Source organism: Schistocerca piceifrons, chromosome 3, assembly GCF_021461385.2.
Source record: "Schistocerca piceifrons isolate TAMUIC-IGC-003096 chromosome 3, iqSchPice1.1, whole genome shotgun sequence".
Lineage (NCBI taxonomy): Eukaryota > Metazoa > Arthropoda > Insecta > Orthoptera > Acrididae > Schistocerca > Schistocerca piceifrons.
Window position 1 is genome coordinate 86,271,343 of NC_060140.1, and position 14,844 is coordinate 86,286,186.

General features: G+C 44.3%; 1 protein-coding gene across 1 annotated transcript in view; it reads left to right on the plus strand.

Moving 5' to 3' along the window:
- The window catches only part of LOC124788006 (UDP-glucosyltransferase 2-like), a 69,802-nt gene that overhangs the window by 21,055 nt on the left and 33,903 nt on the right, over positions 1–14,844 (plus strand). Inside the window, exons 2-4 of the mRNA XM_047255048.1 lie at positions 5,534–5,716; positions 12,760–12,941; positions 13,959–14,418. Coding sequence (XP_047111004.1) covers positions 5,540–5,716; positions 12,760–12,941; positions 13,959–14,418 — 819 coding nt within the window. The 5' untranslated portion in view covers positions 5,534–5,539. The remainder of the gene's footprint in view (positions 1–5,533; positions 5,717–12,759; positions 12,942–13,958; positions 14,419–14,844) is intronic.

Genomic DNA, 14,844 nt, shown 5'->3' on the forward strand with positions numbered 1-14,844 from the left:
ACCATCATGTCTAACTACAAAAGAGCAGGAACAACTTACTGATCTTACTTGTGATACTTCGCTGAGGAGCAAATTCAATGGAGTACCTTTGTTGGAGTTTTGGATACGTATTAGCAAGCGATTCCCAACGTGGAGCCAAAATGTAATGATGATTCTGATTCATTCTGCAACAACATACTTGTGCGAGACCGGCTTTTCAGCTTTGGCAGCTATGAAGTCGAACTACCGTTCGAAGCTAAATGAAAGCAAAGAGCTTGGAGGGGCTGTTTCTGTTATTGCACTACGCCATGAGAAATTTTCTTCTCAAAAGCAAGCTCATCTATCACAATGAACTTCGTAATTTAAAATTTTAATGCTCTTGTAATCCTCGTTTGCTGATCAATAAATGTTGTTTATTTCATACATTTAGAATAAATGAAAATGTGATAAAGATAAACAGTTTTTCCGTATTTTAGTTATTATAATTCATGTAGTTTTGGTTTCTGCTGCATAAATTCTTCTGAACTGAATTTGATAAAACAAAAAATAAGGCGAAAACAATATAAAGAATTGACTTCTTTACTTAATAAAACAGTCGGGGGGAGGGGGGCTGATACTATTTTTCCCCGTGAAGGGGCAGGGAGGCAGAGGAAAGAGGTTTGTGAATTATTGTTCTATACAGTACTCAAATATTACTCCAACAACTAATATACGTTACTGCAGTAGTTACAAGTAAGCTGGAGGTCTTAACGTGTAGATAACTTACCTGAGAGCATACATTATACGTTATCTGTGACGAAATTTCACCTTTTAGTTGCTCTGAATCGATGTGCAATTCCTTTCGAACTATCACGATGGTCCAGACATTTCAAAAACTCTCGTCCGCGTCGCTTTTTCCAAAATTTCGACACCAGAAAATGTGTGGGACAATCTGAAAGTGATTTTAACGCCAAGTAACATACAAGTTTACTTGCACATAACTTCTCTGTTATGGAATTTAATGCATCTTTCATTGCAAAGCAGAGATAGAATACAATTCAGAGACGTCGTTTAGCGATCCCCTAGACTACAGATAAACCAAGCCCAGCGAGTAAACCGGAAAGAGAGAAATGAGAAATGGTGAGTCAAATGCACCACCGACATCTGTGTCGCTGCATGGCGGAGCTTACTGGGGGGGGCGGGGGGCGGAAACTCTGGTTGGCCGACTACGATAGCGCTGGCGGATGTAACACTCCGCCTTGCGGCCGAGCTCCAGTTCCGTATTCTCTGGTGGGCTTTTAAAGTCAGTGGGGTGGGATACCAGAGTTTCCGCTGTGTACAGTTTTCCTCAATATAACTCTGTCCCCAGTCCAAAGTCGTAGTTTTTGTTCCGTACTGCACTGCTTGCTCCACAGTTTCCTCATCATTCACTTCATGTAATCTTCCTGCATAGGTGCTGTTTCTACGGTACGTGTAGTACTGTGGAGATTACGTTTGGATGTGTGAGAGATCATTTACAACAGCTGCATCCCGCTCTCTTTTTTGAAGCTGCAGTATGACTACTAGGGCCTGCCAGCTTACTACTTTATGCAGGCAGTAGTTCTCCACACAGGCATCTCAACACCACCCACAGCCCCCACAGTGCAGCAGAATTGTGATACATAGCTAAGATCGCTGACACTGTCGAGCATGCAGCACCATGTGGATCTAGGACTGCGTGGAGTTCTTTTGTTTGCTCTTTAATATAATCTTTTACTTACTTGCAGCAATTATACCTAATTTTTAAAAAAATATGAATCTGTAACCAAAGAACTACAAGCTAAAGGCGGATTTTCAGAAGAGAAAAAAAGAAACACACAGGAAAGAGTAGTTATAGATATTCCTACACCAAAGCCACCCAGGGGGAGACGACTTGATATTGAACTTCAAGTTTGGCATCCCAGCGTGGTGTTGTTAGTGTTACATGCATGAATATCGCTCCTCGGGAAAACTCGATTTGTTTAGTCCATGCAGATCTAGTCCGATATACACTGAAGAGCCAAAAAAACTGGTCCACCTGCCTATTATCGTGTAGGGGACCCTCCAGCACGTAGAAGTGCTGCAACACGACGTGGAATGGACTCGACAAATGTCTTAAGTAGTGCTGGAGGCAATTGACACCATGAATGCTGCAAGGCTCTCCATAAATCCGGATGAGTACGAGGGGTTGAGATCTTTTCTGAACAGCATGTTGCAAGGCATCCCAGATATACCCAATAGTGTTCATGTCTGGGGAGTTTCGTGACCAGCGGAAGTGTTTGAATTCAGAAGAGTGTTCCTGGAGCCACTCTGTAGTAATTCTGGAAGTGTGGGGTGTCGCATTTTCCTGCTGGAATTGCCCAAGTTCATCGGAATGCACGATGGACATGAAGGGATGCAGGTGATCAGACAGGATGCTTACGTACGTGTCACCTGTCAGAGTCATATCTAGACGTAGGTCCCATATCACTCCAATTGCACGTTCCTCACACCATTCACAGCCTCCACCAGCTTGAACAGTCTCCTGCTGACATGTAGGGTCCATGGATTCATGAGGTTGTCTCCATACTCGTACACGTCCATCCGTTCAATAGAATTTGAAACAAGACTCGTCCGTCCAGGCAACATGTTTCCAGTCATCAACAGTCCAATGGCCCAGGCGAGGTGCAAAGCTTTGTGTCGTGCAGTCATCAAGGGTACACGAGTGGGCCTTGCTCCGAAAGGCCATATCGATGAAGTTTCGTTGAATGGTTCGCACGCTGACACTTGTCGATGGCCCAGCACTGAAATCTGCAGCAATTCGAGGAAGGGTTGCTCTTCTATCACGATGAACGATTCTCTTGGTTCCGTTCTTTCAGGATCTTTTTCCGGGCGCAGCAATGTCAAGATCTGATGCTTCACCGTGTTCCTGATATTCACGGTACACTTGTGAAATGGTCGTATGGGAAAATCCTCACTTCATTGCTACCTCGGAGGCGCTGTCTCCCATAACTCGTGCGCCGACTATAGCACCTCGTTTAATCTCACTTAAATCTTGATAACGTGCCATTGTAGCGGCAGTAACTGATCTAACAACTGCGCCAGACAGTTGCTGTCTTATACGAGGCTTTGCCGACCGCAGCATCGTATTCTGTCTGTTTACATATCTCTGTATTTGAATACTCTTACTTATACCAGTTTCTTTGGCGCTTCAGTGTATATTGGTGTTGTTTGTTAGCATTCTGCGTATGTTAATGTTTGTTATGTTACAAAACAACAGCTTGTACTAGGTTAGTAAGTAAACAAATTTTGTGTCTCTGTAACAATATTCCACCACGATCTATCCTAACTATGTAAAGATCCTACGTGACTGTAGGAAAAATAACAAGCCTCAGTTAACTTATTACTACTCTTTTAAAGACATACTTGTGTAATAAAACTAGTTCGTTTGAGTCGTTAATCTTGTACATATTGAATAATATCCATGATGTGTCACTGTCGTCTATTAACAGCGTTTAAAATACTGCTGTGTGTTTCTATGTTACTTTGTATGACATTTAAATTACATTCATATTATTGTATTTACAATGAAGTGTATATTTATAGCCGGTTGCTGTGGCCGAGCGGTTCTAGGCGCTTCAGTCCGGAACCGCGCTGCTGCTACGGTCGCTGGTTCGAATCTTGCATCGGGCATGGATGTGTGTGATGTCCTTAGGTTAGTTAGGTTTAAGTATTTCTAAGTTTAGTGGACTGATGTCCTCACGTGTTAAGTACCATAGTGCTTAGAGCCATTTGAACCATTTGCATATTTATATTACTACTTTAGAAGGCCCAGGTTTAAAGTGGATTCTAGAAGAATATGTGTCCTTGGACTACTCTAATTACTTCTAGTATGAATTAAATTCATGCATTATGATACATAAATTGTGATCTTCAACAAATGTTCAAGTTACATGTCGTGTTTGTTTTATGATGTGGTAGTTTTTTGTGTCTGTGTTGTGCCAGTTTGGTCACTATCGCTCGTTCCATCGTTAGTACTGGAGCTGCTCCAGTTATCTGTGTCGTCTTGTCGTTGTCTTCTGGGCCTTCTACATTGACGAGTCTCTTCTTATATGTCATGTTTTGTTTCCAGACGATGTTAGTGACTGTGTACAGTTGCGCCTATGTGTATAGGTTCCTCAACACATCGTTTAGTGTATTTTCTGTTACGTGCTCAAAATTGTTACGTAAGTTCCTGTATCTAATGCATTTCAAAAGAAAATTTTCTGGGTGAACCGATTTTCCTGCATCGACACAGACTGCTTTCTGAAAGTGGCACACACGGCAAGTACATGGGACAAGGGCTGTGTACGGTCACAAAATGAACCATGCCTCGGCCAGGATTGACATGGCACATCAGAAACCACTCCTGGAAACAGGAGGAAAATTGACTGCACGGACCTTCATCCCACTCTTTTTGCCAAGTACCCAACATCAATATTTTAGTTGGCGTATGTCTATGTGGTGCAACACTGTCTCAGGTCTATCCATCTTCAACCAATAGGTCACAGCCCGATGTCTGATAGTTATCTGATATTGGATATTCCAAGCACCACATACAGCGAATCGACTGATGTGGTGCCGAACGCCCCAGATAGTCTAAGTAGCACACTCCTCTGCCCCACCTAACAGTATCCTGTTCATGGTGAGAGCGTGTCGATATTCTATTGTACTAGCTGCAAAGCTGAAGACCGACTCAAATAGCGTGCAGTGGTACATTCTTATTTGTGTAACTGGTAGTATGCATCGAATTTAATCTCGCTAGTTTTTGAAAAATGGTTCTGGCATTGTTCGTGGTTAGTCATATGTGTTCTTTGAAGCTATGCCGGTTGTCAATATGCACCCCTAGGTATCGAGTTGTAATTTCGCGTTTTATGTTTGTGTTGTTGATTCTAATTCTTTGTTTTCTTTGTAGTGATCCTTTGGGCATTTTGTATGCTGTTTTTTGTGCTGCTGTTGATAATGTGTTTTGGTTGAACCACTGTTGTATATGTGTATGTAGCATAGCACTGGCCTTGCCAACGTTGTTCTTTTGTTGGCTGATATCTCGGCTAACAGGTCACCAGCATACACAACGATCCCACCTGAACATTCATCTCCTGTGAATAACTTCAAAAGAGGTTCAATTTTGATATACTAGAAGATGGGTCTGCAGATAGAGCCTTGTGGACATCCTTTCATAATCCTTTTGACAACCTCTTGCTCCTCTGCCATTATGTTCCTACATTAGCCTCGCAAACTATTGCGCTGGGATCTCTATTTACAATATCTGCAAACGCAGTCGACGTCTGTGTGTATTACCAGTGCAGTAAGGCGGCCGAAGTGGCCGAGCGGTTCTAGGCGCTACAATCTGGAACCGCACGACTGCTACGGTCGCAGGTTCGAATCCTGCCTCGGGCATGGATGTGTGTGATGTCCTTAGGTTAGTTCCGTTTAAGCAGTTCTAAGTTCCAGGGGACTGATGATCTCAGAAGTCCCATAGTGCTCAGAGCCATTTGAACCATTTGAACCACTGCAGTAAAGCTGCTGATGTTGACAGGTCGCCATGAATGCCTGCGTCCTGCTGACCGTGTTGTTTATGCTGGGAGCCTCGGAGGCGGCCAGGATTCTGTCCGTCGTGCCGTTCCCGGCTATCAGCCACCAGAGACCCCTCAGGACGATGAGTCTCGAGCTGGCCAGGAGGGGCCACCAGGTCACATTCATCACCACCAACCCGTCCAAGGTACCGCACCTAATCTACAGTCTCTTCATGGTTACGGACGGGGGGAGGGGCGCAAACTATCGTGAATGCAACAGCATGTATCACATAAGATAAGATTAAAGATGTAAATACAAAAGTACTAAGTATGAAAAAGGCTTGGAAGAGCAGTTGAACGGAATGGACAGTGTCTTGAAAGGAGGGTATAAGATGAAAATCAAAAAAGCAAAACGAGGATAATGGAATGTAGGCGAATTAAGTCGGGTGATGCTGAGGGAATTAGAGTAGGAAAGGAGTGAAGGAGTTTTGCTATTTGGGGAGCAAAATAACTGATGATGGTCGAAGTAGAGAGGCTATAAAATGTAGACTGGCAATGGCAAGGAAAGTGTTTCTGAAGAAGAGAAATTTGTTAACATTGAGTATTGATTTAAGTGTCAGGAAGTTGTTTCTGAAAGTATTTGTATGGAGTGTAGCAATGCATGGAAGTGAAACATGGACGATAAATAGTTTAGACAAGAATAGAATAGAAGCTTTCGAAATGTGGTGCTACAGAAGAATGCTGAAGATTAGATGGGCAGATCACATAACTAATTAGGAGGTACTGAATAGAATTGGGGAGAAGAGGAGTTTGTGGCACAACGTGACTAGAAGAAGAGATCGGTTGGTAGGACATGTTCTGAGGCATCAAGGGATCACCAATTTAGTACTGGAGGGCAGAGTGGAGGGTAAAAATCGCAGAGGGAGACCAAGAGATGAGTACACTAAGAAGGATGTAGGCTGCAGTAGGTACTGGGAGATGAAGAAGCTTGCACAGGATAGAGTAGCGTGGAGAGCTGCATGAAACCAGTCTCATGACTGAAGACCACAACAACAACAACAACAACAACATGAAAAAGAAGTCAAAGGAGACGAATCTCATTATTGAGAAACTACGCTGACCGTGAAAAAATCGCGGTACGAAAAAATAATTAATGTAGAGTAATGAAATTTCGGGAATACCTTTGTCTAGATATCATGTTTAAGTGATTAACATTACAGGATCAGAAGTTAATGTAAGTAGAAATGTGCACTCCTGGTAGTTTAATAACCGTTGTAACCTCCAGAATGTTGGATGCAAGCATGGGAACGTTCCAACATAGTGCTCTACAGGTCCCGGATATAAGTTCGTGGACTGGAATTCGATGCCTTTAGCACCTGGTGACTCAACATAGGGACAGTTAACGCTGCTTGTGGATGACGCTGGAGTTGTCATCCGGCGATGTCCCATGTGTGGTCGACTGGAGGTGGATCTGGCGATTGAGGAGGCCGCGGCAACATGTCGGCACTCCGTGGAACGGTATGAGTGCGAGCGTTATCCTGTTGGAAATCACCCACTGGAATGCTGTTGGTTAATGGCAGCACAAGTCGAGTCACCACACTGTCATACATATTTGCAGTCACGGTACGAGGGATAACCACGGTGGTGCTTCTGCTGTCATACGATATTGCATCCCGGACCATAACTCCAGGTGTAGGTCCAGTGTGTCTAGCAAGCAGATAGGTTGGTTGCAGACCATTACGTGGTCTCCTTCTACTCAACATAAAGCCTTCAATGGCACAGAGGCAGAGCCAGTTCTCATCACAAAACCCTCCACCATCCCTCTAATGAGCTCTCACTCCGACATCCTGAAGTCGCAAATGGCGGTGGTTTGTGGTCAGTGGAATGCACACTATAGGCGTCTGGCTCGAAGCTGTCCTTGAAGTAACTTGTTTGCAACAATTCGTTGCGTCACTGTGGTGCCTACTGTGGTGCCACCGCCAGACACCACACTTGCTAGCTGGTAGCCTTTAAATCGGCCGCGGTCCGTTAGTACACGTCGGACCCGCGTGTCGCCACTATCAGTGATTGCAGACCGAGCGCCGCCACACGGCAGGTCTAGAGACACTTCCTAGCACTCGGCCCAGTTGTACAGCCGACTTTGCTAGCGATGGTTCACTAACAAAATACGCTCTCATTTGCCGAGACGATAGTTAGCATAGCCTTCAGCTACGTCATTTGCTACGACCTAGCAAGGCGCCATTATCAGTTGCTATTGATATTGTAAATAATGTACAGACAAGAGCTACGTTCAACATTAATGGATTAAAGTTAAGTATTCCACCATGTGCGTCCATTTTTCTAAGTTCTAATTTCCTTGTCCTGTTCCAGACCTCACGCCAGCCTGCGTGAGCTAAAACGCGTGCCTTTCGGCTTCCTCTAAATTTAGTGGGCTGGTCTCCTGCCAATCCACAACACCAACTGCTGCTCGAATTGCTGCTGCATGTTCAGTACGACGCACCACAGCCACACTCCGAAACGGCAGTGAAACGTAGCCGTCCGGAGCCCAGTCTTCTTGCGACCGTACATTGTCGTAACGACCGCTGCTGGCAATCATGCACAGTGGCTCCATTCCTGCCAAGTCTTTCTGCAGTGTCGCAGAAGGAGCATCCAACTTCTCGCTGCCCTATTACAAGACCGCCTTCAAACTGAGGTGATCATAATGGCGTCTTCGTCGTCTTAAAGGCATTCTTGATTATCATCAGCTCACCACGTCGAATCTCAGAGGTAACTAAGGCTCACGGCCGTTACAGCGTGTATTTAAAGCAAACCTGACCTGCATCCTCATAGTGGCGCTATTAGCACCACTCTTACGCGACTGGTGCGAAATCTGAACAGACATCATCTTTCAGATGTAGAAACACGCCTACCAACTTTCTCTTATGTACAAAATTGTTAAGGCTTACGTGGCCACTTGTTGACAAACTGCTTATTGGCTTCTGTGTGTGTGTGTGTGTGTGTGAAATCTTATGGGACTTAACTGCTAAGGTCATCAGTCCCTAAGCTTACACACTACTTAACCTAAATTATCCTAAGGACAAGCACACACACCCATGCCCGAGGGAGGACTCGAACCTCCGCCGTGACCAGAAGCACAGTTCATGACTGCAGCGCATTAGACCGCTCGGCTAATCCCGCGCGGCTATTTGCTTCTGTATCGGGTTCTTCAGCCGACGTTCATCGAATGATTTTTCTGACGTTTCGCCAGCACGAGTGGCTGGCATTGTCAAAGCTTCACCCTCCATTGCGGTGGTGAACTGGAGCCGAGTTCGCGGCCGCAGACTGTATGTACCTGGCGCGCCAACGTCCGGGGGCTTCTCGGTGATTCCGTTGCGGTTCTCCTCTTGCTACCTGCGACGGTCGTTCGCTGCAGTAGGGGAGCCAGGATCCTCTTTCTTGTTGAAACTGTTCGCGTGTTTTTGTATTTCTACAGCTTCTCTCAACAAGCGCGTGTGCTAGTGCTTCTCTACAGCCAGAACTTCCGTGTGTGCGAATTTTATTACGTGGTCGGTCTCATTCAGTGCGTGCTCTGCCACGGCCGATTTCTCCACCTGCCCCAACTTGCAAAGTCGCTTATGTTCTTTGATCCTGGTGTTGATTGATCTTCCAGTCATTTCGACATAAACTTTTCCGCATGTGCATGGTATACAGTATGTTTCCGACATTGCATGTTGCTCCCTTTTCTCCTTTGCCGATCTAAGACACTCTTTGATCTTCCTTGTCGGTTTGAAAATCGGCTTTACGCCGTGTTTGCGCAATATACGGCCGATTCTGTCCGTCACTCTGGGAATGTATGTCAGAAAGGCCGTACCCGACATTTCTTTTTCTGATTCCTTACTTCGCTGAGTGTTTGGCTCTGTTACACTTCTAACATAACTTGTGGAGTACCCATTGCTCCTCAGAATACTTTCCAGGTGTTGCATTTCGCGTCTGAGGTGCTGCGGCTCACATATTCGTCCTGCTCGCGTTACAAGCGTATTAATCATGCCTCTTTTCTGGCTCGGGTGGTTGTTTGATAGTTCGTGCAGGTATCGGTCCGTGTGTGTTGGTTTTCTCGTATGTCGCACAACTCCTTTTTGGTGCTGCCTTTTTTTCCGTCAGTGTATTTGTTGCGGCATTTTTTTCGACCTTGGATAGTGCTGCTAGGCTGCGACAAAAGTTTCGTCAGAATGCATCAAGTACGAAGCAGTGAACGAGAACACTACACACGTGTTCTGGAGCTCCGCCAGAAGACAAAACTATTAGTCTAACACACGCACACTTGCAGTTGTTTTATCATTTCAGGTGCACTATTGTCTATATTTTTTGGTATAGTACCACAACTGTGTAATTACATGTGCTCTACTTGTCCTGTCCCACTTACCTAAGGTGGGGCTGCATTTAATACAACTACACTACTGGCCATTAAAATTGCTACACCGAGATGAAATGCAGATGATAAACGGGTATTCATTGGACAAATATACTATACTAGAACTGACATCTGATTACATTTTCACGCAATTTGGGTGCATAGATCCTGAGAAATCAGTACCCACAACAACCACCTCTGGCCGTAAAACGGCCTTGATACACCTGGGCATTGAGTCAAACAGAGCTTGGATGGCGTATACAGCTACAGCTGCCCATGCAGCTTCAACACGATACCACAGTTCATCAATAGTAGTGACTGGCGCATTGTGACGAGTCAGTTGCTCGGCCGCCATTGACCAGACGTTTTCAATTGGTGAGAGATCTGGAGAATGTGCTGGCCAGGGCAGCAGTCGAACATTTTCTGTATCCAGAAAGCCCTTACAGGACCTGCAACATGCGGTCGTGCATTATCCAAGAGTTTCGCAAGGATTGAATGAAGGGTAGAGCCACGGGTCGTAACACATCTGAAATGTAACGTCCACTGTTCAAAGTGCCGTCAATGCGAACAAGAGGTGAGCGAGACGTGTAACCAATGGCACCCCATACCATCAAGACGAGTGATACGCCAATATGGCGATGACGAATACACGCTTCCAATGTGCGTTCACCGCGACGTCGCCAAACACGGATTAGACCATCATGAGGCTGTAAACAGAACCAGGATTCATCCGAAAAAATGATGTTTTGCCATTCGTGCACCCAGGTTCGTCGTTGAGTACACCATCGCAGGCGCTCCTGTCTGTGATGCAGCGTCAAGGGTAACCGCAGGCACGGTCTCCGAGGTGATAGCCCATGCTGCTGCAAACGTCGTCGAACTGTTCGTGCAGATGGTTGTTGTCTTGCCAACGTCCCCATCTGTTCATTCAGGGATCGAGACGTGGCTGCACGATCCGTTACAGCCATGAGGACAAGATGCCTGTCATCTCGACTGCTAGTGATACGAGGCCGTTGGGATCCAGCACGGCGTTCCGTATTACCCTCCTGAACCGATCGATTCCATATTCTGCTAGCAGTCATTGGATCTCGACCAACGCGAGCAGAAATGTTGCAATACGATAAACCGCAATCGCGATAGTCTACAATCCGACCTTTATCAAAGTCGGAAACGTGATGGTACGCATTTCTCCTCCTTACACGAGGCATCACAACAACGTTTCACCAGGCAACGCCGGTGAGCTACTGTTTGTATATGAGAAATCGGTTGGAAACTTTCCTCATGTCAGCACGTTGTAGGTGTGGCCACCGGCGCCAACTTTGTGTAAATACTCTGAAAAGCTAATCATTTGCATATCACAGCATCTTCTTCCCGTCGGTTAAATTTCGCGTCTCTAGCACGTCATCTTCGTGGTGTAGCAATTTTAATGGCCAGTAGTGTATAAGGGTTGGAAAAACAAATGGAAACAGCGGGAGAAATGCCTGCTCGAAAGAAATGCAGACGCCAGCCAAGCCTTCAAGGTCCACTGCTCTGTTTGGCCACGAGCGCTCATCAGTGCATTGGAAGTGTCAGTCGTGGTTAGAATAGTGTCCTGCGTAGTTGTCAGTGCTTTATTTCGGATGTAAGCGAATTCGAACGTGAGCAAATTGTTGATGCTCGTATGATGGGTCCTTCCGTAAGCGAGGTAGTCGAGGTGTTTGATGTTTCAAGAGACACATACAGGGAAAGTGGAAAAACATCTACTGAGCCAACACGCGGATGAATGTGTGTGCTGAGTGATGTGATGGTCGGTCATTCAAGAGGACTGCGACGAAAAATAACTGGATGACAGCTGAAAAGTCACTGCAGAACTGAATGTCGCTGTCTGCACCAAAACAACACGGAGGAAGCACAAAAAGCGAAGAATTACTGGGCAAGATGGAAGTCCGAAATCACATATCAGTGATGGAATCCCTGTAACAGGTAAAAGTGGTGCCGAAGCCATAAAACCCGGACTAAGGAGCAGTGGAAGGATGCCATTTGGTCGGATAAGTTTTGTTTCATACTGTTTCCAATTTCTGGTCGAGTTTACGTACCAAGAGTGAAATATGTGGGGGTTCGGTGATGATTTGGCAACGATATCGCGATTTCCATGTGCCCCATGGCTAATCTGCAACGTGGGACTGATGCCAAAGATTATAGCTCGCAGCATCCATCACTGGTTTTGTGGGCACGAAGATGAATTGAAGCATCTGCTCTGGACCCCACACTCACCAGATCTCAGTATTATTGAGGCTCTATGATTTACTTTCCAGAGGAAGGTCCATAATCGCTGTCCACCTTCATGACCGTTCCTGAGCTTGCCACTATTTTGCAGGAGGAATGGTATAAGATTTCATTGAAAACCACGTAGTATCTGTGTTTATCCATTTCGAAACCGCTGGAAGCTATTTTGGTTCCCAACGGTTTTCCTACAGTATACTGGGCATGGTAATTTGTTGTGATATTGGTGTTTCCATTTTTTTTGTCTACCTGCTGTACATGTAGAGTGCATCGCATGGTGGTAACACTCAAGAAACGAATGGTTACAAACTAGACAATCAAATACTCTACATTTACTGCAGCAAGTCAAAATTAGCATAAGATCGACATGACCACAAGTGGAATCACAAAAGCCAAGAAATATTCCACGCGGGAATTATACTCGTACATACTGGGAAGTGTAAACGCTCTAGTACAAATTGCAAATCTTACAAAAACAGGATGATCAAAGTTCAGCCGCAAAATACCGTATTCTGTATCAGCCTGAATGCCAGCAAAACTTTTGTGTATAGACTACGGGAAATGGTGTGTAGCGCTGTTGTGACTTTTTTTTAATTTCAGGAAAACATCACCAACTTCACGGAAATTGACATATCTGCCGCATATAACTATTTGAAAACATCCACTGATTGGATGGCTACGGTCCATTGGACAGAAATTGATATGCTATTTTTTTGGAAGCAGATAGGGAGAGCAGCTTGTGAGAGCGAACTCAGTTCTCCAGAGATGCAGCACTTCATAAAGTACGTAGTTGCTGCATCAGTCTTCCTCATTCTCAGTCATTTCTTCCTCCTCTTTCTTCGCCTCCTTCTGTTTCTTCCTCATGTTCATTGAACTCCTTTGCAAACAGTACTAGAACATCTTGCCTCATCAACTTTCATATATGCTCGTGTATTTTATGCTATATTGTAATTTCATAAAGCACACAAATATAATTTTCAAATGAAATGGAAAAAATGTTTACATTCTTTATTATTTAAAACTGTGCATTGAAGATGTTAAAAACTATTTATTGACTATTAAAGCAATAATTGGTGGTAGTATTTATTGTAGTATTGGACTACTTCACTTCACTGCATTATGTTCTACTATGTTAACTGGAAACAGTAAATTGCGAGTAGGAAGCTTAACTGGTGTTGTGAGAAATTGGCTTGTAACAGAATTGGAGGATTAGTATGTGGAGAAGTGTAGTGCTGGACAGTGGATGATAGGAGACGTTTGATTTGGGATGGGGTGACTAGGGTGGAAGTCAGACCATGGTTATACAGGGAAAAGAAAAGGACAGGATAGGAAAAGGGGGCGGAACCTGTATATAAGCAAGGATGGGAAGGAATTCGTCACATCTTTTAGGAAGAACGAATGTCAGAAAGGATTATGTTGTCTGGGGGAAGAAGAAGTCGAGGGAAGATGTGAAGCATGTGAAGGTGTTTGGTCGGTATCATTTGTTGGAATCGGTGAAGCAGAATGGCAGGACTGGTTAACTAGGTTCGAAATCGTAGTGGTGTTCAGGACAACACGAAAGAACAGCGTGTATACGTCACATGTAAGGCAGAACACTAGCTCCAGAAATGAGTAGATTATACCAGTGTAGTCATTGAATTTTGTCCAACATCTGCACATTCATAAAGACACAGTTTCTTTTTTCGGTAAACTCTTTAATCATAAGTCGCATTATGTACCATTTAAACTAATCCAATATTTCTTGAATATTTGAACTTAGTCAGGTAGCAGTATTCCACTAATACATACATTTCTTTCAGGTCAGCTCCAAAATTCGACCTGATTATTTTGGAACGGGTGATGACGCCTTGCTACTACGGTTTAGTCCACAAACTGGGCTCCCCGCCTCTCATCGGATACGTCTCCTTAGGCGCCACCACCCCCACCCACTGGACTGATGGGAATCCCAGTAACCCCGCTTACCTTCTAGACTTTCAAGCCCGCTGCTCAGACCACATGTCATTCTGGGAGAGAGTTTACGTGACATACTTATGGCTTTTCACAAATTATTACTACTTATATCAAATTATGGAAGATCAAGAAGAAATCCAGAGAAAATATTTTGGGCCTGACGTTCCATCGGTTTATGAAACTGAAAAGAATTTCAGTTTAATGCTCATAAACAATCACTTCAGTATAAATTATCCTCGACCGAATCTGCCAAACATGATAGAATTGACTGGACTGCATGTGGAAGCCAACCCACCGCCTCTTCCTAAGGTAATTATTCTTTTTTCTACTATTGTAAATAGTGCAATCACGAATGAATTTGAGCTTAATAGAAATACCCCTATCACGAATAAACACTGATAGAGAATAATCTTTAGACAATTTACACATTCGTCTAGTATGAACACATATAGGTTTATCAATAAATAAATGCGTAGATTGATCATTTCTGGTGGCACCCCAGGATTGGTTTACATAAACGTGTGGTAGGCGATTACATCACGTGGTGGGATGTGTGAGACAGTGTAGAGCAGAATCTACTGACTTATCAAAAAGATGAAATCTTCACAAACTGAAAGCTGCTTTATAAGCAGAAGTGTACAATTTTAAAATTCCATAGCGAATCTTCACTTGTAACAGAAGCAATATTACGCTATTGTGCAGAAGTCAAGCATAATCAGTAGATTTGAGGACATG